Source organism: Staurois parvus, unplaced genomic scaffold (genome assembly GCF_062004578.1).
Source record: "Staurois parvus isolate SC_StPar_1 unplaced genomic scaffold, SC_StPar_1.0 ptg000635l, whole genome shotgun sequence".
NCBI classification, from domain to species: domain Eukaryota; kingdom Metazoa; phylum Chordata; class Amphibia; order Anura; family Ranidae; genus Staurois; species Staurois parvus.
The window spans coordinates 5,203,096-5,229,139 of record NW_028318431.1 but is presented as its reverse complement, the minus strand read 5'-3'; the positions used below and the strand labels follow the sequence as shown (position 1 = coordinate 5,229,139).

The 26,044-nt window shown below is 44.8% G+C and overlaps 1 protein-coding gene across 1 annotated transcript in view; it reads right to left on the bottom strand.

The window, feature by feature from the left end:
• The window catches only part of LOC149449199 (uncharacterized), a 109,335-nt gene that overhangs the window by 54,805 nt on the left and 28,486 nt on the right, over positions 1-26,044 (bottom strand). The window contains exon 8 of the mRNA XM_089693692.1: positions 9,825-9,927. Coding sequence (XP_089549818.1) covers positions 9,825-9,927 — 103 coding nt within the window. The remainder of the gene's footprint in view (positions 1-9,824; positions 9,928-26,044) is intronic.

Genomic DNA, 26,044 nt, shown 5'->3' with positions numbered 1-26,044 from the left:
TTTGCTGCTGTCTCCATCGCCACACTCTGCTGCCATGTGCCACTTTCAGGTCTCTTCACACTGCTGCTGGTGTGTTAAATTTTTTGACATAGGGTGCAGGCAGATTACGGGCCTCACATAGCTGCTGCCAGGCCCCTAATCTGCCATGGGCCCCTATATACCACCTCCTCCTGCTGCTGCCAGGTCCAGAGTCTCTCATGGGTCCCTGTACGGCCTCCCATTGCTGCTGTCTCCATCGCCACACTCTGCTGCCATGTGCCACTTTCAGGTCTCTTCACACTGCTGGTGTGTTAAATTTTTTGACATAGGGTGCAGGCAGATTACGGGCCTCACATAGCTGCTGCCAGGCCCCTAATCTGCCATGGGCCCCTATATACCACCTCCTCCTGCTGCTGCCAGGTCCAGAGTCTCTCATGGGTCCCTGTACGGCCTCCCATTGCTGCTGTCTCCATCGCCACACTCTGCTGCCATGTGCCACTTTCAGGTCTCTTCACACTGCTGGTGTGTTAAATTTTTGGACATAGGGTGCTGCAAGATAACGGGCCTCACATAGCTGCTGCCAGGCCCCTAATCTGCCATGGGCCCCTATATACCGCCTCCTCATGCTGCTGCCAAGTCCAGAGTCTGTCATGGTCCCTGTACGGCCTCCCATTGCTGCTGTCTCCATCGCCACACTCTGCTGCCATGTGCCACTTTCAGGTCTCTTCACACTGCTGGTGTGTTAAATTTTTTGACATAGGGTGCAGGCAGATTACGGGCCTCACATAGCTGCTGCCAGGCCCCTAATCTGCCATGGGCCCCTATATACCGCCTCCTCATGCTGCTGCCAAGTCTAGAGTCTCTCATGGGTCCCTGTACGGCCTCCCATTGCTGCTGTCTCCATCGCCACACTCTGCTGCCATGTGCCACTTTCAGGTCTCTTCACACTGCTGGTGTGTTAAATTTTTTGACATAGGGTGCTGCAAGATAACGGGCCTCACATAGCTGCTGCCAGGCCCCTAATCTGCCATGGGCCCCTATATACCGCCTCCTCATGCTGCTGCCAAGTCCAGAGTCTGTCATGGTCCCTGTACGGCCTCCCATTGCTGCTGTCTCCATCGCCACACTCTGCTGCCATGTGCCACTTTCAGGTCTCTTCACACTGCTGGTGTGTTAAATTTTTTGACATAGGGTGCAGGCAGATTACGGGCCTCACATAGCTGCTGCCAGGCCCCTAATCTGCCATGGGCCCCTATATACCACCTCCTCCTGCTGCTGCCAGGTCCAGAGTCTCTCATGGGTCCCTGTACGGCCTCCCATTGCTGCTGTCTCCATCGCCACACTCTGCTGCCATGTGCCACTTTCAGGTCTCTTCACACTGCTGGTGTGTTAAATTTTTTGACATAGGGTGCTGCAAGATAACGGGCCTCACATAGCTGCTGCCAGGCCCCTAATCTGCCATGGGCCCCTATATACCGCCTCCTCATGCTGCTGCCAAGTCCAGAGTCTGTCATGGTCCCTGTACGGCCTCCCATTGCTGCTGTCTCCATCGCCACACTCTGCTGCCATGTGCCACTTTCAGGTCTCTTCACACTGCTGGTGTGTTAAATTTTTTGACATAGGGTGCTGCAAGATAACGGGCCTCACATAGCTGCTGCCAGGCCCCTAATCAGCCATGGGCCCCTATACCGCCTCCTCCTGCTGCTGCCAGGTCCAGAGTCTCTCATGCCATGTGCCACTTTCAGGTCTCTTCACACTGCTGGTGTGTTTAATTTTTTGACATAGGGTGCAGGCAGATTACGGGCCTCACATAGCTGCTGCCAGGCCCCTAATCTGCCATGGGCCCCTATATACCGCCTCCTCATGCTGCTGCCAAGTCTAGAGTCTCTCATGGGTCCCTGTACGGCCTCCCATTGCTGCTGTCTCCATCGCCACACTCTGCTGCCATGTGCCACTTTCAGGTCTCTTCACACTGCTGGTGTGTTAAATTTTTTGACATAGGGTGCTGGCAGATTACAGGCCTCCTATAGCTGCTGCCAGGCCCCTAATCTGCCATGGGCCCCTATATACCGCCTCCTCATGCTGCTGCCAAGTTCAGAGTCTGTCATGGGTCCCTGTACGGCCTCCCATTGCTGCTGTCTCCATCGCCACACTCTGCCATGTGCCACTTTCAGGTCTCCTCACACTGCTGGTGTGTTGAATTTTTTGACATAGGGTGCTGGCAGATTACGGGCCTCCTATAGCTGCTGCCAGGCCCCTAATCTGCCATAAGCCCCTATATACCGCCTCCTCATGCTGCTGCCAAGTCCAGAGTCTGTCATGGGTCCCTGTACGGCCTCCCATTGCTGCTGTCTCCATCGCCACACTCTGCCATGTGCCACTTTCAGGTCTCCTCACACACTGCTGGTGTGTTGAATTTTTTGACATAGGGTGCTGGCAGATTACGGGCCTCCTATAGCTGCTGCCAGGCCCCTAATCTGCCGTAGGCCCCTATATACCGCCTCCTCATGCTGCTGCCAGGTCCAGAGTCTCTCATGGGTCCCTGTACGGCCTCCCATTGCTGCTGTCTCCATCGCCACACTCTGCCATGTGCCACTTTCAGGTCTCCTCACACTGCTGGTGTGTTCCATTTTTTGTCATAGGGTGCTGGCAGATTATGGGCCTCCCATAACTGCTGCCAGGCCCCTAATCTGCCATGGGCCCCTATACCGACTCCTCATGCTGTGACGTTGCAACAAGGTGGAATTCAACCCTACATATGTTAGACCGCCTTTACGAACAGCAAAAGGCCATCACAGATTTCCTGATGTTAAAAGCAGATAAAGGTACTCCCTGTGTAACTTAGATGTCAGCCATTGGCAGCTCATGCGTGACACCTGCGCTTGCTCAGGCCCTTTGAGGAGGCCACGCTATTCGTGAGTCGGCAGGACTATGGGATGAACGACGTCATTCCTCTGTTGCACGTCCTGGAACAAATGCTGTTAACAATGGCTGGTCAGGGTGCGGTAGACGTGGCGCACAGATCTCAACGCCACATGGCCCCTGTGGGGGCAGGACTGGAAGAAGAGGAGGAGGTAGAGGAGGACATTGGTGCTCAGGAATTATTGAGTGAAATGGGTGGTTTTTCCACTCAGCGGACAGGAGTGGAGGAGCAGGAGCATCTGGTAGAGGAGGAGGAAGAGGAGACAGAGGACCTAGACGCACCGTGGCAGTATGCTGTGGAGATGGAGGCAGGGAGTCCCTCGCATTCCTTGGCACAAATGGCCCATAGCATGCTCGGTTGCTTGCGTAGCGACAGCCGAATAATAACCATCAGACAGAGGGATGACTTTTGGCTGTCCACCTTGTTGGACCCTCGCTACCGTTCAAAAATGGTGGCCTTTTTCACACCTGCTGAGAGGGAGGCCAAAATAACGTACTATAAAAAACACCTATGTAGTCAGCTGGTCTCTGCCTGTCTGCGCCAACGTCCATCCTCAGACACTGTGGGCCCTGTGCGCTCGTGTTCCGCTGCCATGGCAGCAGGGGAGGGGTGGGGTGGTAGGAGCAGTGGCAGCTCCACCAGCAGCGGCTGCCTCAGTCTGCAGTCGATGATGAGTAGCTTTCTTCACCAGCGCAGTGAGGAAACTACTAACCAGCCGCAGCAGCAGCAGCAGCATCAGGTGGACCTGGAGCAGGACCTCAAACAACAGGCTTAGGCCTACTTGGACAGCACCCTGCCAACCGAGGTAGACAATCCCCTTGACTACTGGGCAACGAAACTTGACCTTTGGCCCCAACTAGCTGAATTTGCCCTTGAAAGGCTGTCATGCCCGGCCAGTAGCGTGGCATCGGAGCGCGTGTTTAGTGCGGCAGGAGGTATTGCAACTCCGCGGAGGACACGACTGTCCACCCAAAGTGTGGAGAGACTCACGTTTGTGAAAATGAATCAGGCGTGGATTAGTCTGGATTTCAAACCACCAGTTCCTGACACAACTGACTAAATCCGCCATGAATCATGCCCCAAACATGTGCCACTTTCAGGTCTCCTCACACTGCTGGTGTGTTCCATTTTTTGTCATAGGGTGCTGGCAGATTACGGGCCTCCCATAGCTGCTGCCAGGCCCCTAATCTGCCATGGGCCCCTATACCGCCTCCTCATGCTGCTGCCAAGTCCAGAGTCTCTCATGGGTCCCTGTACGGCCTCCCATTGCTGCTGCCTCCATCGCCACACTCTGCCATGTGCCACTTTCAGGTCTCCTCACACTGCTGGTGTGTTCCATTTTTTGTCATAGGGTGCTGGCAGATTACGGGCCTCCCATAGCTGCTGCCAGGCCCCTAATCTGCCATGGGCCCCTATACCGCCTCCTCATGCTGCTGCCAGGTCCAGAGTCTCTCATGGGTCCCTGTACGGCCTCCCATTGCTGCTGTCTCCATCGCCACACTCTGCCATGTGCCACTTTCAGGTCTCCTCACACTGCTGGTGGGTTCCATTTTTTGTCATAGGGTGCTGGCAGATTACGGGCCTCCCATAGCTGCTGCCAGGCCCGTAATCTGCCATGGGCCCCCGTACCGACTCCTCATGCTGCTGCCAGGCCCGTAATCTGTCATGGGCCACTGTTGTCGCTTGTTGGCATATTCCGCTCGTTCAGATGCTCCTTCTCCTGCTACTCCTCTTCACGGATTCCGTCAGCAGTCTTTCTTGGAATCCGTTTCCAAGAGACAACAGTTTGCGAGCACGCACCCGACGGTGCAGAAGCTGAACGTCCTCCTGTCCAAGTTGCTGCTGCCAGGCTCGTAATCTGTCATGCGCCCCTGTACCGCCTCCTCATGCTGCTGCCAGGTCCAGAGTGTGTCATGGGCCCCCGTACCGACTCCTCATGCTGCTGCCAGGCCCGTAATCTGTCATGGGCCCCTGTACCGCCTCCCCATGCTGCTGCCAGGTCCAGAGTGTGTCATGGGTCCCTGTACGGCCTCCCATTGCTGCTGCCAGGCCCGTAATCTGCCATGGGCCCCTGTACCGACTCCTCATGCTGCTGCCAGGCCCGTAATCTGTCATGGGCCCCTGTACCGCCTCCTCATGCTGCTGCCAGGTCCAGAGTGTGTCATGGGTCCCTGTACGGCCTCCCATTGCTGCTGTCTCTATCGCCACACTCTGCCATGTGCCACTTTCAGGTCTCCTCACACTGCTGGTGGTTTCCATTTTTGTCATAGGGTGCTGTATGGCCTCCCATTGCTGCTGCCTCCACCGCCACACTGTGGCTCCACACTCTGGTTTTGGCCCCGTGACTGCCCAAATGAGTGAAGTGTGCGGTGATTCTAAGATCGACGGCACTCATCTGCATGTCATACTGACTGACAGTATTATTTCTCTTCCCCAGCAGACTCCAAGGGCATTTAAATTAAAGGTACAGTGTTCTGCACTAATATTAAGTCTCTCTGAAGCCTAGAAACACCCTTTTTTAAGTTAAATTCACAGCGAATTTATTCGACTCGAATCGAATATTGTCCACGAATTCGCCGAATCAGTCGAATCGAATTTTTCATTTCTTCGCTCATCTCTAATGCTGAGTCCCTGCCTAACAATTCTTGGCCAAATGAGGCTTGGCTTGTCCGCTGTTGGAAGAGGTTTTGAGTAGAAAAAAAGAAGCTGTTTTTTTTGTGTTTAGTCAGAGAATTGAGGACTTGCTGCATGCAACATCTCGCAGAGAAAGAGTTGAAGAATTCTCCCATTGACCATCGAAACAGAGGGAGATCAAAGCACCCTTGTGCTCTGAAAACTTGATCAGCTAACCCCAGGCATTTATTTGGCAAGTACTTATTTACCTAAACTTCTTTCTGTTATCTGTTTGCTGTGCTGTTGTGCTCTGTATATTTATATATATATTGGTTACATCTTCTTTCTGTAAATATTTCTACTGCACCCTTTTGACTTTTTAGTAATAAATCTTACTTTCTAAAAGTGTTGAACTGTTTCTATAGCTCCTGAATGTAACTTACGAGTCCCTGCCACTGAAGAACGCTACTATGAGTATTTAACCCTCTGTATAACCGGTCTGTAGAGATAGCGGGATACTGACGGTTAACCAATCATCCTAGTGTATTGCTGAGTGTCCTCTTTCTCTGTATAAAAAGCAGGTGGTGGCAGTGTGAAGGGTTAATTGCGTAATTAACCTGAACCAGTAACAATCGCATTCAGGCTGCCGGTATGTTGATCGTTGTCCAATTAACTGGAACATCGGTGTGCAGGGTGCAGCTGGGTGTGGCATTGTTACGCACTTGACATCGCGGTTTTAGATTGGCTAGTCCTTCGGTCATGAGTTTGGTGAGAAGGGCTGGGGTCTGACGCTGCGCCCGTCACAGAAGGTTATTATTAAAACGATATATGGTATATATTTTTTCCTAGTCCAAGTGCAATTAAGTTATACATCAATGAAGTTGTGCCTGACATCACAGCTAACCATAGACGAATAAGGGGTTCATCAACTCATTCATTCACCATGTACATGGGACCTGAAGTTATGTGAATATGGGTACATGACCATTGGTTATTTATTTGAATGTACCTTCTATTACTAATTATAAAGAAAATTTGTTCCTGTAGTAAATTAATTTATAGTTTACAGTATCTAATTGAACACTAAGAATGTGCAAATGGAACATACAGCAGTCAGGTACATTTAGCTCAAGTGAAGTTATATTTATATTTCTGTTGCCCGCTAATGCTGTAAAATGTATATATTACATATGATATTTTTTTCTTTGTATTTTATAGCAGTTCCTCCTATTGACAGTGCATCCGGGGCAGCTGCAGAGAGAAACCTGTGGCCAATGTGTGCAGAAGCCCCTGTAAGTGAGAACAATGCAACCCCCTTCATGCCCCCATCTGTCATCTACAGCAACATACATTTACATATACTGGGAGTGGGTGGAGCATGTTTTTCTGAGACCCTCCCCCAGACTGATGCCATATTACCATTCTGCAGCTAGATGGCTTGACAGGAGCCAATTCCTGAAACTGGAGCTAGAAAAAGTTAAACATTTAACAGAAGTGTAACATTTTCAGATAAAAAAAACACTAGTACTAGTATAACCTGTTGTGTTATGTTGCATTTTCTAGATGGCTATAGTTTGACTTTGGATATAGAGAAGAGATTTCCTCTGCTGGGGGATTTCCCTTCACTTCCTGTCTTGGATAAGCAACAGGAAATGTGAGGAGTTCTATCCACAGTGAGGGAAATTCCCATCTTAGACAGTTGTCACCAGGATGTGTGTCCCCATTTTCCTTTCGCCTCCTGTTCTGGGGACAACTATTGAATTTTGGATTACCCATCATTTCATGTTACTGTGACAGTTACTAAAACAAATAGAGGCGGAGCTACAGACAGCAATTAGGATCTGACAGGGTATGCAACCCTTTCACACTACCCAAAACTACAAAAAAACCCTTTTGGCTTTACACACACTTTATTAATAACTAGGTATTTAATAATAATCAACAAAAAGAACCTTCAAAGTGATTCAGTAGCACAATGGAATATATACAGTTGTGTTCAAAATAATAGCAGTGTGTTGAAAAAAGTGAATAAAGCTCAAAATCCTTCTAATAGCTTTTATTTCCATACAACACAAATGCATTGGGAACATTACACATTCTATTCCAAATCAAAACATGAAGAAAAATATATCAAATTTGTGTTGTTCCTCTAAAAAAATTGAAGAAAAGTGAATATTACACTGTTCAAAAAAAAATAGCAGTGTTTGTATTCTTTACAAACTCAAACATTCACTATATAAACTGAAAAATGTTTGAAGATTTTGCTTTCCTTTGAATCACTTAATGAATATTTAGTTGTATAAGCACTGTTTCTGAGAACTGCTGTACATCTGTGTTGCATGGAATCAACCAACTTCTGGCACCTGTGAACAGGTATTCCAGCCCAGGATGATTGGACTACATTCCACAGTTCTTCTCTATTTCTTGGTTTTGCCTCAGAAACTGCATTTTTTATGTCACCCCACAAGTTTTCTATTGGATTAATATCCGAGGATTGGGCTGGCCACTCCATAACGTCAATTTTCTTGGTATGGAACCAAGATGTTGCACGTTTACTGGTGTGTTTGGGGTCGTTGTCTTGTTGGAACACCCATTTCAAGGGGATTTCCTCTTCAGCATAAAGCAGCATGACCTCTTCAAGTATTCTGATGTATTCAAACTGATCCATGATCCCTGGTATGCGATAAATAGGCCCAACACCGTAGTATGAGAAACATCCCCATATCATGATGCTTGCGCAACCATGCTTCACTGTCTTCACAGTGTACTGTGGCTTGAATTCAGTGTTTGGGGTCGTCTGACAAACTGTCTCCGGCCACTAGACCCAAAAAGAACAATCTTACTTTCATCAGTCCACAAAATGTTGCGCCATTTCTCTTTAGGCCAGTCAATGTGCTCTTTGGCAAATTGTAACCTCTTCATCGCGTATTTTTTTCAACAGTGAGACTTTGCGGGGGCTTCTTGCAGATAGCTTGGCTTCACATAGGCATCTTCTAATTGTAACAGTACTCACAGGGAACTTTAGACCTTCTTTGAACTTCCTGGAGCTGATTGTTGGCTGAGTCCTTGCTATTTTGGCTATTCTTCTATCCATTCGAATGGTGTTTTTCACTTTCTTCCACATCTTTCAGGTTTTGGTTGCCATTTTAAAGCATTTGCGATCGTTTTAGCTGAGCAGCCTATCATTTTCTGCACTTATTTATATGTTTTCCCCTCTCCAATCAACTTTTTAATCAAGATACGCTGTTCTTCTGAACAATGTCTGGAACGACCCATTTTCCTCAGAATTTCAGAGAGAAATGCACTGTAACCAGCATGTACAACATTTGCTGCCTTCCTTCCTTAAATAAGGGCAATAATTGCCACCTGTTTTTGAAAGAATGAATGACCTCACTAATAGAACTCCACACTGCTATTATTTTGAACATGCCCCTTTCAATTAGTGATTCAATTACACAGAATCAGCAGCATACATGTCATGACTGTTGGGTTTCTATTACTCTACTACACCTGCTAGTAAATTATTTGCCATGTAGAAATATCATTTCTACCACAAACAGTACAACTGTATGTGCACAAAGATAAACAAATTAGTAATCAAAAAAATGTGGAAAAAACTAAAAGTCCATAAAACGTCTTTTCCACCAAATGAATCTTCCAATTCCCAAAAGATCACCACGTGCAATAAAATAGTGTTCCCCCTTTCGGGTGTGCACTCACCAGATAGCCATGCCTCCCATTCTCATGGGTGGCTAAAATCGCTTTTTGTGTTAATCCAAATGGAAAGGAGATCAATCATAAATGGGTGTTAGCACACTAATACCTATTTATGATACCCATTTATGATTGATCTCCTTTCCATTTGGATTCATGCAAAAAGCGATTTTAGCCACCCATGAGAATGGGAGGCATGGCTATCTGGTGAGTGCACACTCGAAAGGGGTAACGCTGTTTTATTGCACTTGGTGATCTTTTGGGAATTGGAAGATTCATTTGGTGGAAAAGACTTTTTATGGACTTTAGTTTTTTTCACTTTTTTTAGTCACTAATTTGTTTATCTTTGTGCACAGATATATTTTATTGCGCTACTGAATCACTTTGAAGGTTCTTTTTGTTGATTATATTTATTTGTATAGAAGCACCAGCATTTATTATAATTTATTTTAATTAATTATTTTTTGATTTAGATGTCATCATGCATCTACCGCAAAAGTTTGTGTTTTTTATATACAGGTATTTAATAATGGCCATAGTACACTTATGACAAACACTAAAACTATATACTGTAAATATGTACTGTGTCACCCACTTTGCGAAGTGTAGATACTCCGGACTGCATGTGCCAAATTTGGGTCTGTTTTTTCTAATGAAAATGCAATAGACTGGAAAACTTCATTATCATTAGTTCCACCCTAGATGACAATAGAAATGAAAGCATATGTTAAGACAAAATAGAAGAAAAAAATCACACTTAGTACAACTCTGGAGAACATGCACCTTCACCCATGTGTCATCTCTGTAAACATACTGCAACTACATAAAAATGGCTGCCAATGTACTAGAAATATAATGCGCTCCTTCCTTCCTCTTTGACATGACAGAACAGCTCTCAATTCCTAACCATATGGTGCCAGCCCGGCCTACTTCACAAAATGTACACTTCATGCTAAGCTGCCTGGCATTGCAGAGCGATTCAGTCCAGTGTGCTGCGATAAAATGCAGCATATCTTCATTTTACTGTAGCACACTGCAGCGCAGTGCTAGGCTGCGTTGCAGTGTTAATGGAACACATAGGAAACAATTATTTTCTGTGTGTCCCATGCAGTAAAACATCTGTCACCGCATATAGTGTTGAATTGGAGCTTTTTCATGTTCCTGTGCTTACAGATGATCTGTCAATTTTATTTATGGGGTAAGAGGAGAGCTGTTACTTTGGGGATGGAGAGAGCAGGGCTGTTCAGGGATGGTGTGGAGGCAATGAAACCTTTGATAAGAAGCGGCTTAGAGTGCAGGACGGAAAAGCAGAATAGGGGTGCTTAGGGAAAGGTAATGAAGAGGTACAGAGCAATGGAAAAAGAGAGTGCTAAAAAAAATGTACCTGTGAAAAACTCAAAGATACTGAGTGAGGAGCAGACATGCAGAAAAAAAGTACTATGAGAGAAGAGGCCACATTGTAGAGGTGTGCAATACTGGAACAGAAGATAGGAAAAAAAGGGCCTATAAAATGTGCCAGGTATGTGCAATTCCTATAACCCAACGCCTGGGACATGCGGTTCTGGGAGCCAGGCAAGAGGTTTTTCTTTATGTTTAGCCCCGCTGTGGGCAAGCTGTAGGAATTAGAGCCGACAGTCGACTCTCTTGTAAAAGAGATTCGAGAGGCAAACTAGCCACTGGATCGCTTTTACAAACAGCGGAGGGGACATCTCCTTCCACGAGCTGTCGCATCGCACTAGGACACCCAATCGACCATCCGGCGCTACCGCCGGCTGATCATAAAGGCGGACAAAGTCGGGAACCACTCTGTTCCGCCTCTACGATATTGGAAACAGGAAGCAATGAGCATACATCACATATAATTTCCCCGGATGTAAATGGCGCCATTTTTATAAATGGAAAGCATTTGATCACACTGATCTTGTCTAGGTCTTATTGACCCCAGATCTCTTGATAAAGAGTACCTGTCGCTGCCTATTGCTAGCACAAGGGATGTTTACGTACAAAAATTAAAGAGGCAGTGTTAAAATAATAAATAATTTAAAAAAATGTTTTAAAGCATCCCCCGTCCCCGCACCCAAAGGCAAACGCATGCGTCGGTCCTGCACACATGCAAACAGCAATCGGCCCACACATGTGATGCATCACCGAGAATGTCAGATCATGGGCAGTAATTCTAGTACCAGACCTCCTCTGTACATCTAAGCTGGTAACCTGTAAAGGCTTTTAACCACTTCCAGACCGGACACTTTTACCCCCTTCCTGACCAGGGCAATTTTCAGCTTTTAGCGCTATCACACTTTGAATGACAATTGCGCGGCCATGCAACACTGTACCCAAATGAATTTTTTACCATTTTTTTGAGATAGATAAAGCTTTATTTTGGTGGTATTTATTCACCACTGGGATTTGTATTTTTTTTGCTATGTAAATGAAATGTTCAAAAAATTTGAAAAAAAGTGTTTTTTTTATAAAATTTTGCAAATAAATAATATTTCATCATAAATCTTAGCCAAAATTTATTCCGTTATCTTTTTAGTAAAAAAAAAAAAATCCAAATTAGTTTATAAGCAAAAATTATAATTTTTAAACATTTTTTTTTACATTTTTATTTTATTTTTTTATATTATTATTTTTTATTTATTTATTTTTTTTTTTACATACTGTCACCCTAGCAGTACAGTGTCACCATGGTGACACTGTACTACTTGTGAGGGGTGATGAAGATTTTTTTTTTTTTTTTTTACACTGATTGCTTTTACACCCATATAGGATGTAAAAGCAATCATTTCTCTTTCTCTCTGTGTGCATTCTTGCACTCATTGAGAAGAACTGAGTGAGCTGTGATTGGTCACAGCTTGTCACATGGTACAAGGCTTTTGTGAATAGCCTTGTACCATGTGACCTCTGTGATCATTCACAGATTTCACACATAGTAAGCAATGATGTCAGAAGTGACATCTTGCTTACTACTTTGCATGTGATCACTGATTGGCCAATCAGTGATCACATGATCGGGACCTCGTACAGAGGTCCCGTCCGACGATCGGTGTTTCACTGTGTCCGGAGGACACAGCGGGCACCGGATCGCGGTGCTGCGCGCTCCCAGGGAGCGCGCACAAGCAGGGTGCGGGGAGGCCGTTTATAGACGACCACCCGACCCTGCAGTGCCACCGTCCGGCCGTTTATATACAACGGCCGGTCGGGAAGTGGTTAAAGCGTTGCCTATGGATAGTAAAATATACATTGTTTGTTGCCGCTGTACTGGTATGCCCAATTTTAAAGTGTGACATATTTGTTATCTATTTATTCAGCGTAACACCATCTTTTATATTTTACTAAAAAATTAGGTTTAGTATTGTGTTTTTTTTATTAAAATTCAAAAAAGTGTATTTAAAAAAAAAAAAACTGTGCTTGAAAAACTGCTGCGTAAATACTGTGTTACATAAAAAATTTCAAAACCCAACAATTTATTCTCAAGGGACTCTGTTTTAAAAAAAAATGTTTGGGGGTTCTAAGACAATGTAGATTGTCATGGCGGACAAGTAAATTGGAACCCTGATTCAGTCCTTGGACAAGTGTTTTTTTAAAAAATTTCCACACCCCTGAGTGCATAATATTTAACACTGGGAAGGAGAGTAGAGAGAGGGAGAGAGAGAGAGAGAGAGAGGGGGGGGGGGGGGGTGCATGCTACCTGAGGGCGTAAAGCTGTGTGTTTGCATGAATCCCCCACTAACACTATTCTGTTCACTGTTCACACATTGATTACACCCTGTTTAATACTCTAGCACAAATAACTTTGGTGAAAATATATCCAAGTCTGTCATATTTATATTACAGTCAATTATTTCAGGATTCCTACCATTTTCTATTCTGGCGATATAAGCAACAAAATTTTAGTAAATTAATGAAAAAAAAGTTCAGAATATACTTTAAGTTTCCACAGAAGGATAAGAGTTTTTCAGAGCTTGTCAAGCAATATAACAACCAATCACAAATAGGATTAAATCATTGATAACTCATGTGTGCAGCAAAGGCACAAGGAAGAGACAGTTTGACTGTTAGGTAATTTTGTTTACAGATAAATTACAATGCAGTGTCAAGCACATTTTAAAGGATCAGTTCAGAATAATAAATGTACATATTTTTGCAGAAAAAAAAATGCGAATGTATTTTTTCCCCTAAGGAGCCTGGAAAGCACTGCACCCCACCTTCATACGGGCTGACTGTTTACAAGCTGCGTGGCTTATGAATGAAATACAAGACTGCTCCATCGGTGACCTCGTAGTACATTCAGAACTACAAGTCATCAGCCGCAATGGCTGATGGTAGTTGTAGTTCATTCATTCACAGGAAACTGTGATTGAATGACACAGTCGTGTGGGCTTTTGAATTGTGACAGCAAGTGCTGGGAGAAGATCTCTCACTTTTAGTCTATAGCCTCTCTAGACATTTTGCCTAGGCACATACTAAGAATCTGAGAGGTCTTAAAATAATAGGGAATGACAAGTTTTCTCCACACTGGTGGGGTAGTAATACTAGAAGGGAAATCTCCAAGATGAAGGCCAAGTAAATTTAGAATATGAAAACTATTAGTCCATTTGGGTTTAATATAGAGTGGGACATCAATTGTTTTATTAATATTAGTGATATATGATATTTTTATATATGTTTTATCTCATATATAATTTTGAAATGAAGCTTGATAAACAATATTATTTATTTAATTTGTCTCCTAGAATGTTTCTATTAAGATATTAAACAGTGCATTGAGGTCGGCTTGTAAACTGGAGACATCCTGTAAGGACGTTATTCCACTGCACAGCTTGGTGTCACCTGCAAAGACTGAAATGGGATTTTTAATCCCAGACCCTATATTGTTTATAAATATAAGAAAAAGTAAGGATCCCAACACTGAACCTTGGGGTACACCACTGATGACCCCAGATCATTCAGAGTATGAATCATTAACCATTACTCTCTGAATATAATCTTTTAGCCAGTTTTCTATCCATTTACATACTGATTTTTCCAAGCCTGTAGACATTACCTTACACATTAGTCATGTGTGGGGAAAGATTATAGGAACTGAATTTATTCTCTCTTGAGAAGAGGAGATTAAGGGGGGTTATGATCAACATGTATAAATACATCAGTGGTTCATATAGTGAACTCGGTGTAGAGTTATTCACCCTGAGGTCATCACAGAGGACAAGGGGGCACTCTTTACATTTGGAGGAAAAGAGATTTAATCTCCAAATATGGAAAGGTTTTTTCACAGTAAGAGCTGTGAAAATGTGGAATAGACTCCCTCAAGAGTTGGTTCTGGCCAGCTCAGTAGATTGCTTTAAAAAAAGGCATGGATTTTTTCCTAGATATACAGTGGGGATCAATAGTTTGGGCACCCCAGCTACAAATTTGTTTTAATGTGCATAAAGAAGCCAAGGAAAGATGGAAAAATCTCCAAAAGGCATCAAATTACAGATTAGACATTCTTATAATATCTCAACAAAAGTTAGATTTTATTTCCATCATTTACACTTTCAAAATAACAGAAAACAAAAAAATGGCGTCTGCAAAAGTTTGGGCACCCTGCAGAGGTTATATCTTGTACTGCCCCCTTTGGCAAGTATCACAGCTTGTAAATGCTTTTTGTAGCCAGCCAAGAGTCTTTCAATTCTTGTTTGAGGTATCTTTGCCCATTCTTCCTTACAAAAGTCTTCCAGTTCTTTGAGATTTCTGGGCTGTCTGTCACGCACTGCTCTTTTAAGGTCTATCCATAGATTTTCAATTATGTTGAGGTCAGGAGATTGTGAAGGCCATGGCAAAACCTTCAGTTTACGCCTCTTGATGTAATCCCCCGTGGATTTCGAGGTGTGTTTAGGATCATTATCCATTTGTAGAAGCCATCCTCTCTTTAACTTCAGCTTTTTCACAGATGGCATCAAGTTACCATCCAAAATTAGCTGAAATTTTATTGAATCCATTTTTCCTTCTACTCGTGAGATGTTCCCTGTGCCACTGGCTGCAACACAACCCCAAAGCATGATTGATCCAACCCCATGCTTAACAGTTGGACAGAGGTTCTTTTCATTAAATTCTGTGCCCCTTCTTCTCCAAACGTACCTTTGCTCATTCCGGCCAAAAAGTTCAATTTTAACCTCATCGGTCCACAGAACTTGTTTCCAAAATGCATCAGGCTTGTCTATATGTTAATTTGCAAACTTCAAACGATGATTTTTGTGGTGAGGACGTAGAAGAGGTTTTCTTCTGATGACTCTTCCATGAAGACCATATTTGTACAAGTATCTCTTTATAGTGGAATAGTGTACCACAACTCCAGTGTCTGCCAGATCTTTCTGGAGGGATCGTGCAGTCAAACGTGGGTTTTGAATTGTTTTTCTCACAATCCTGCGAGCTGTTCTGTCTGATATTTTTCTTGGTCTTCCAGATCTTGCTTTAACTTCCACTGTTCCTGATGACTGCCATTTCTTAATTACATTCCGAACAGAGGATATTGACATCTGAAAACGCTTTGCTATCTTCTTATAGCCTTCTCCAGCTTTGTGAGCGTCAACTATTTTCAGTTTCAGTTTTCTAGACAACTGCTTAGAAGAACCCATGGTGCTGATTGTTGGGGCAAGGTCAGATGAGTCTGGGCATTTAAAACCTTTGAGATTGACATCATCTGGTCTTCCCAGACGATGATTGAGAACAATCCATGACACTGGCAGGTCTCAGCTTTGCAAAGGGGGCAGTGCATGCTATAAATTCTGCAGGGTGCCCAAACATTTGCAGACGCCATTTTTTTGTTTTCTGTTATTTTGAAAGTGTAAATGATGGAAATAAAATCTAACTTTTGCTAACATATTATAAGAATGTCTAATCTGTAATTTGATGCCTTTTGGAGATTTTTCCATCTTTCCTTGGCTTCTTTATGCACATTAATACAAATTTTTAGCTGGGGTGCCCAAACTTTCGATCCCCACTGTACATAATATAACTAGATACTAACATTTATAGGTAAAGTTGATTTAGGGAATATTCGATTGCCTCTCGGGTGATCAGGAAATAATATTTTTCCCCAGCAGGAGCAAATTGGATCATGCTTTGCTGGGTTTTTTCTCCTTTTTTATGATTGAACTAGATGGACTTTTGTCTTTTTTCAGCCGCACTAACTATGTAACTATGTAAGATATTATTTTTTTATTTTAAAATTAGATGGGTCCCAGAGTGATTCATCTTTTTCTGATTTTAGATATTATGGTTTGTGTCATTTAAGGGTGTTTTGAGGTTATATAATAAATTGAGCATAAATGAATGTTTGGTATGTACCATATAGACTAACTAAATAAATAAATAAAAGAAGATGCAGCAAGTTTGTTTAAATTATTTTAAAACTTATATATGCACTTATGATAAGAGTGACTTGGTTCTCTGTGGTCCCGCCTGTCTTTATAATGGAAGAGAGCAATGTCAGACCCTATGTTCTGGTCCCCTGATGATGTCAGTTTTGATGACATACATTGGGTACAGCTAATGATCTGATATCATCGAGCACACCAGCAGATCGCACAATCTTATTGTCAGGACCGGGTTCTGAACCCATGGCCTCGGCTGCTTCCAGCAGTAGCTGTTCTTGTTGAGCCACCTGAGATGCTAGACAGCACCCTGTCTGATCCATTAGACAGTCCTGCCTTCTGCATTGTTTCTGGTGAAGTTTGAATTCCTTGTTCCTCCAATGAACTTCCTATTTAAGCCATGCCTTTGCACTTCCTGTTTGTCAGATTATTGTGGTCTTCTCCAGACAATATCTTGCTCTTGTCTCTCCTGCTACAGTCCTTATCTTTACTACTATTCGTTACCAATCTTGGCTTGTTCCTCAACTATGCTTCTACTTGATCCCAATGTCCAACCATACGTTACGGACCTTTGACTTGTCCCTCAACTACGCTTCTGCTTGATCCCAATGTCCAACCATATGTTACGGACCTTTGACTTGTCCATCAACTACGCTTCTGCTTGATCTCAATCTGCTATAACCACTACTGGACCCTGGCTTGCTCACCTCCTAAGGACCGCAGCCTGGTAGTGACTCGCATCAAAACCCATCTCCAACATCAGGAGCTCTGCTGAATACCGATTAGTGGTTAGACCCTGCACCTTAGATGAACTTGTGCCGTTTGCCAGAGTGACCTGCTTGTGTCTATATCCAGATGGTCTCCAAGTGTGACCCCAGGCTGTGACGCTTATTCATTATTGTCTGTTTATTGATTGTTCTTGTGAGTATATACACTTTTAATAAAACTCTTTTGCTGTATAATACTATGTGGAGGTTTCCTTTTCCTTTAATGTTGCCACTTATGATTTGATGCTGTGGAACCAATTGTTGAAGAGTTTGGTGTGGATTTGAATTTTGTCTTTAACTATTATTTGGGGCAGCGCATGAGACCTCCTATAACGAAGAGGTCTCAATTTTTAGTAAGATGTAGGTTATCTATGGTGGTGGAGGAAACTGACACAGGGGGTTCTTACACTTGGCTCGCTGGATCTCTGAAAGTGGACATTTTACACTAATGAATACTTATGGAAGTTTACCATGAACTTTACACTGGTCACATTTTTCTTTGGCAACAGTTTGCACACATTATGAATTTCATGATACATTTATTTACAATATAAGTGGACATGTTAATGTATAAAGATATATTTATGTTATTTTGATTTATTAAATGTTTTGCACTGATTTACACATATACATATGATATTTTGTCTATCGAGTTCTTAAAGGGATAGCACAGCACTTTCTGGTTTTTATTAGCTATGCTTACTATTCTGTGTAAAAACAGATGCATAGACTTGGCTCCTCTCAGCCCACTCTGGTCTGGTCATGTAATGTCCTGTGTACTTCGGCGGCAGCTGCAGGGGAATGGAGAGCGCTTTCTGACAATGGCTGTGAAAGCTGGGAATGATGATATCACCAATAGGCTCCCCTGGTGCACCTGCTGTTGGCGGTCCCTCCTCTCCTCTGCAGCCACTGCTGGCTAACACAGGGGAGCCAGATCACTTAACCAGATCAGAGCAGGCTGAAAAAAGATAAGTACTGTATATACATCTTTTTTTATTTTAGCTATTATTATTATACAGTATTTATATAGTGCCACAAAAGGTTTGCTCAGCGCTGTACATTATAGTGGGGGACAGAACATGACACAATACAGCAACAAACAATACACGAGGGGTTCAAGGGCCCTGCTCTTTCGAGCTTACAGTCTAGGAGGGAGGGAATAGTGGCACAGGAGGAAGTGGCTGTGGGGGATGGAGTGGTAGGAGGAGTGGAGAAGATCGGCAATTAGGTGAGGGTGGGGTAGGTTTCCCTGTGAAGAGATGGGTTTTCAGGGTGCGCCTAAAGGTGAGGAGGGTAGGTGACAGCCTGATGGATTGGGGTAGTGAGTTCCAGAGGATGGGGGAAGTCCCGGAGAAGTCCTGCAGTTGGGCGTGAGAGGTGGAGACCAGGGAGCTAGAAAGTAGGAGGTCTTGTGAGGAGCGAAGATTATGGGTTGGGTGGTATTTGGCTATCAGGTCGGTGAGGTAGTTTAGTAAGTATAGGTGTTAGAAGGAGGGAGAGAGCTTTCTTAAAAGAGAAAGTATGGGCTTTTCTTATCCCCAATTATGCTTACCTGGGTGGATGCAGCATTGGTCCGATGCTGCATCTCTCACTTGCCGCATGACCGCTGATGGTGAGTTCTCACAGCCACTCTGAGCAGAGAGGGGTGACCGTCAGTCACCGCTGTCTGCGCTGCTTCCCACTGTGCTCACTGGAATGCTGGGCTGTGGAGGGAGCAGCTGGCTCGGGATCTCAGCGGCTCACTGAGAGGTCTAAGCCAAGTTCTGATCCAGACCCTGGGGTGGATCCCGGCTTTAAAGTCGGGATCTTTTCCCAGCCTGGACTGGCTGAATGACGTCAGCTGACAGCAGCCTTCAACCTACTGTCAGCTGAAAAGGGGTCACAGGAGTCCAGAACGAACTGTAGTCATGTGATCCACAGGAGAAGTACAGCCAAAATAACTTTGGCTGTACTTCTCCTTTAAGACTAGTTAAGTTTTAGCTGAAATTCAACTTTACATGTTACACTCATATTTAGGGGTTTAAATAAAATTCAAGTGAAAAATTAATAAAAGTAAGTTTAATGATTTATTCACGTTGATTGTGGTTCTAATTTTTTTTACCCAGAACATGGAATTACTCCTAAATAAATTGCTTTGCTCTGGACCCATCTTAATCCTGAACTGACTTAAAAAAAACATTGTCTTAGTTAAGGCTCCTTTTACCTAAAATGTTATTCCATTTTTTCCATTTGTTTGAAAACATTAGAACTTTGATACTTGGACATTATGACTAGAGATGAGCGAATCGAACTTGGCGAAGTGGAATTCCCTTCGAATATTAGGAAAATTTCGATGTGCGAATCGAAATTTTTCCTAAAATGGCGGCGACATGTGCGGCGACGGAGCGGGGATGTCTGGGAAGGCGCGCAGACAAGGCGCGCTGACCCATAATGCATTCATTCATGACATGTGATCGCATTAGCCAATCAGCAGCCAGCCAGCCAGCACTGTGTAATGGTCGAGCTATAAATGGCGGCCATTTTAGAATTCTCCATTTGCCTCCAGTCATTCAACAGAGGCAGACCTGGCTGTATTCAGGGAGAGAGTTAGGGACAGAGAAACGTTACTTAGGGACAGAGAAACGTTAGTTAGGGACACAGAAACGTTACTTAGGGACACAGAAACGTTAGTTAGGGACACAGAAACGTTACTTAGGGCCACAGAAACGTTACTTAGGGACACAGAAACGTTACTTAGGGCCACAGAAACTTTACTTAGGGACACAGAAACGTTACTTAGGGACACAGAAACGTTACTTAGGGACACAGAAACTTTACTTAGGGCCACAGAATCGTTACTTAGGGCCACAGAAACGTTACTTAGGGCCACAGAAACGTTACTTAGGGCCACAGAATTGTTACTTAGGGACAGACACAGAATTGTTACTGAGGGACACAGATTTGTTACTGAGGGCCACAGAACCGTTACTTAGGGCCACAGAAACGTTACTTAGGGACACAGAATTGTTACTCAGGGACAGACACAGAATTGTTACTGAGGGACACAGAATTGTTACTGAGGGCCACAGAACTGTTACTTAGGGCCACAGAAACGTTACTTAGGGCCACAGAAACGTTACTTAGGGCCACAGAAACGTTACTTAGGGCTACAGAAACGTTACTTAGGGCCACAGAATCATTACTTAGGGCCACAGAATCGTTACTTAGGGCCACAGAAACGTTACTTAGGGCCACAGAATTGTTACTTAGGGACAGACACAGAATTGTTACTGAGGGACACAGATTTGTTACTGAGGGCCACAGAACCGTTACTTAGGGCCACAGAAACGTTACTTAGGGACACAGAATTGTTACTCAGAGACAGACACAGAATTGTTACTGAGGGACACAGAATTGTTACTGAGGGCCACAGAACTGTTACTTAGGGCCACAGAAACATTACTTAGGGCCACAGAAACGTTACTTAGGGCCACAGAATTGTTACTTAGGGACAGACACAGAATTGTTACTGAGGGACACAGATTTGTTACTGAGGGCCACAGAACCGTTACTTAGGGCCACAGAAACGTTACTTAGGGACACAGAATTGTTACTCAGGGACAGACACAGAATTGTTACTGAGGGACACAGAATTGTTACTCAGGGACAGACACAGAATTGTTACTGAGGGATACAGAATTGTTACTGAGGGACACAGAACCGTTACTTAGGGCCACAGAAACGTTACTTAGGGCCACAGAAACGTTACTTAGGGCTACAGAAACGTTACTTAGGGCCACAGAATCGTTACTTAGGGCCACAGAAACGTTACTTAGGGCCACAGAAACGTTACTTAGTGCCACAGAATTGTTACTTAGGGACAGACACAGAATTGTTACTGAGGGACACAGATTTGTTACTGAGGGCCACAGAACCGTTACTTAGGGCCACAGAAACGTTACTTAGGGACACAGAATTGTTACTCAGGGACAGACACAGAATTGTTACTGAGGGACACAGAATTGTTACTGAGGGACACAGAATTGTTACTGAGGGACACAGAATTGTTACTCAGGGACACAGAATTGTTACTGAGGGACACAGAATTGTTACTCAGGGACAGACACAGAATTGTTACTGAGGGATACAGAATTGTTACTGAGGGACACAGAACCGTTACTTAAGGCCACAGAAACGTTACTTAGGGCCACAGAAACGTTACTTAGGGCCACAGAAACGTTACTTAGGGCTACAGAATCGTTACTTAGGGCCACAGAAACGTTACTTAGGGCCACAGAAACGTTACTTAGTGCCACAGAATTGTTACTTAGGGACAGACACAGAATTGTTACTGAGGGACACAGATTTGTTACTGAGGGCCACAGAACCGTTACTTAGGGCCACAGAAATGTTACTTAGGGACACAGAATTGTTACTCAGGGACAGACACAGAATTGTTACTGAGGGACACAGAATTGTTACTGAGGGACACAGAATTGTTACTCAGGGACACAGAATTGTTACTGAGGGACACAGAATTGTTACTGAGGGACACAGATTTGTTACTGAGGGCCACAGAACCGTTACTTAGGGCCACAGAAACGTTACTTAGGGACACAGAATTGTTACTCAGGGACAGACACAGAATTGTTACTGAGGGACACAGAATTGTTACTCAGGGACAGACACAGAATTGTTACTGAGGGATACAGAATTGTTACTGAGGGACACAGAACCGTTACTTAGGGCCACAGAAACGTTACTTAGGGCCACAGAAACGTTACTTAGGGCTACAGAAACGTTACTTAGGGCCACAGAATCGTTACTTAGGGCCACAGAAACGTTACTTAGGGCCACAGAAACGTTACTTAGTGCCACAGAATTGTTACTTAGGGACAGACACAGAATTGTTACTGAGGGACACAGATTTGTTACTGAGGGCCACAGAACCGTTACTTAGGGCCACAGAAATGTTACTTAGGGACACAGAATTGTTACTCAGGGACAGACACAGAATTGTTACTGAGGGACACAGAATTGTTACTGAGGGACACAGAATTGTTACTCAGGGACAGACACAGAATTGTTACTCAGGGACAGACACAGAATTGTTGCTGAGGGACACAGAATTGTTACTGAGGGACACATAATTGTTACTGAGGGACACAGAATTGTTACTCAGCGACAGACACAGAATTGTTACTCAGGGACAGACACAGAATTGTTACTGAGGGACACAGAATTGTTACTGAGGGACACAGAATTGTTACTCAGCGACAGACACAGAATTGTTACTCAGGGACAGACACAGAATTGTTACTGAGGGACACAGAATTGTTACTGAGGGACACAGAATTGTTACTCAGGGACACAGAATTGTTACTCAGGGACACAGAATTGTTACTGAGGGACACAGAATTGTTACTGAGGGACACAGAATTGTTACTCAGGGACAGACACAGAATTGTTACTCAGGGACAGACACAGAATTGTTACTCAGGGACAGACACAGAATTGTTACTGGGGGACACAGAATTGTTACTGAGGGACACAGAATTGTTACTGAGGGACACAGATTTGTTACTGAGGGCCATAGAACCGTTACTTAGGGCCACAGAAACGTTACTTAGGGACACAGAATTGTTACTCAGGGACAGACACAGAATTGTTACTGAGGGACAGACACAGAATTGTTACTGAGGGACACAGAATTGTTACTGAGGGACACAGAATTGTTACTCAGGGACACAGAATTGTTACTGAGGGACACATAATTGTTACTGAGGGACACAGAATTGTTACTGAGGGACACAGAATTGTTACTCAGGGACAGACACAGAATTGTTACTCAGGGACAGACACAGAATTGTTACTGAGGGACACAGAATTGTTACTGAGGGACACAGAATTGTTACTGAGGGACACAGAATTGTTACTCAGCGACAGACACAGATTTGTTACTCAGGGACAGACACAGAATTGTTACTGAGGGACACAGAATTGTTACTGAGGGACACAGAATTGTTACTCAGGGACAGACACAGAATTGTTACTCAGGGACAGACACAGAATTGTTACTGAGGGACACAGAATTGTTACTGAGGGACACAGAATTGTTACTCAGGGACAGACACAGAATTGTTACTGAGGGACACAGAATTGTTACTGAGGGACACAGAATTGTTACTGAGGGACACAGAATTGTTACTGAGAGACACAGAATTGTTACTCAGGGACAGACACAGAATTGTTACTCAGGGACAGACACAGAATTGTTACTCAGGGACAGACACAGAATTGTTACTGAGGGACACAGAATTGTTACTGAGGGACACAGAATTGTTGCTGAGGGACACAGAATTGTTACTCAGGGACACAGAATTGTTACTGAGGGACACAGAATTGTTACTGAGGGACACAGAATTGTTACTCAGGGACAGACACAGGATTGTTACTCAGGGACAGACACAGAATTGTTACTGAGGGATACAGAATTGTTACTGAGGGACACAGAATTGTTACTCAGCGATAGACACAGAATTGTTACTCAGGGACAGACACAGAATTGTTACTGAGGGACACAGAATTGTTACTGAGGGACACAGAATTGTTACTCAGCGACAGACACAGAATTGTTACTCAGGGACAGACACAGAATTGTTACTGAGGGACACAGAATTGTTACTGAGGGACACAGAATTGTTACTGAGGGACAGACACAGAATTGTTACTGAGGGACACAGAATTGTTACTGAGGGACACAGAATTGTTACTGAGGGACACAGAATTGTTACTCAGGGACAGACACAGAATTGTTACTCAGGGACAGACACAGAATTGTTACTGAGGGACACAGAATTGTTACTGAGGGACACAGAATTGTTACTGAGGGACACAGAATTGTTACTCAGCGACAGACACAGAATTGTTACTCAGGGACAGACACAGAATTGTTACTGAGGGACACAGAATTGTTACTGAGGGACACAGAATTGTTACTCAGCGACAGACACAGAATTGTTACTCAGGGACAGACACAGAATTGTTACTGAGGGACACAGAATTGTTACTGAGGGACACAGAATTGTTACTCAGGGACAGACACAGAATTGTTACTGAGGGACACAGAATTGTTACTGAGGGACACAGAATTGTTACTCAGGGACACAGAATTGTTACTGAGGGACACAGAATTGTTACTCAGGGACAGACACAGAATTGTTACTCAGGGACACATAATCGTTGAATTAAAGAGTATGTCAGACAACATGCAGAGGAGTGGCAGAGGAGGCAATGTTTTAGGAGCGAGCAGACGTGGCAGCAGAGGAAGGGGTCGAGGCAGCACTAGTCGCAGCCAGAGGCCAGTGCTCCCGGTGTCATCCAGCGGTTGTGTCTCCACCGACAACCCTGCCGTCATCGATTGGTTGGCTCGGTCGTCTTCCTCTTCCCAGGTCACCTCTGACACCTACAGCCAACGGTCGGTGGGTACGTCAGACACAACCGTTAGTTGGCATGGCCCGGGAGCAAGCCCACTGAAATCACGTGTCCTCTACCTGCCCCTGTCCTTTGGTGTTCCCTCACCAAGCGAAGTATCGCATGCTGTGGGCTCAGCCCCACTGTACAGTGAGGAAGAGCTAACAGAGGGTGCTCAGGAACGGGGGGAGACATCCGCCTCTTCAGCAGCCAGGCGAAGAAGTAGTGGCGAGGAAAGTGGCTCGGTAGCCGGTCTAGAGACAGGTCTGTCTCCTGACCCACACGCAGCCGAGGGGGCTAGTAGTGAGGCGGAGACCCTAATTGATGATGATGAGGCTGATCGCACTTGGCAGCCTCGTCGTCATCAGGCTATTGCTTCCGCATCATCAGGAGAAGAGGGTGGCAGCTTGGCAGCGAGCAAAACAGTCGGTGGGTTGCCCAGGAGGCAGCAGGGTCGCAGCAGTGTCAGTGGAGGCAAACGGCCACGGAGTACAGCACCAGCTCCACTGCAGCCTACCACCACGGCCAGTAGTGGTGCCGGTGTGCATGGAGGAAGCAGCAGTCAGCCAGTGAGGAGTATCGGGGGCAAAGTTTCCTACTCGGCGGTGTGGCAATTTTTTGTCAAGCCGCCCGAGGAAGTAAACGTAGCCGTATGTCGACTATGTGGCCAGAAAGTCAAGCGTGGCCAGGGGGCCCATGTTGGGACTACAGCGTTGCGTCAGCATATGCAGCATTGCCATTTGGTGGCCTGGGAAAACCGTGATAAAGATACGGCGGTTCTGCCTGCCCCAGCCCCCGCTCCATCACCCGCTCCGTTACTTGCTCCGTCACCCGACGTCAATCGCCCTCTATCAGCCAGTCAAGGCTCCAACACCTCTGCTGAGGGGAGTTGTCGCTCGTTGGCATCTTCCGCTCGTTCTGATGCTCCTTCTTCTGCTACTCCTCTTCACGGATTCCGTCAGCAGTCTTTCTTGGAATCCGTTTCCAAGAGACAACAGTTTGCGAGCACGCACCCGACGGTGCAAAAGCTGAACGTCCTCCTGTCCAAGTTGCTGGTGCTGCAGTCCCTCCCTTTCCAAGTGGTGGACTCAGCACCTTTCCGAGAAATGATGGCTTGTGCCGCGCCGCGGTGGAGAGTGCCAAGCCGTCATTTCTTCGCCAAAAAGGCAGTGCCAGCCCTGCATTCACATGAAAAAGAGATGGTGGGCCAGTCTTTGAGCATGTCGGTCTCTGCC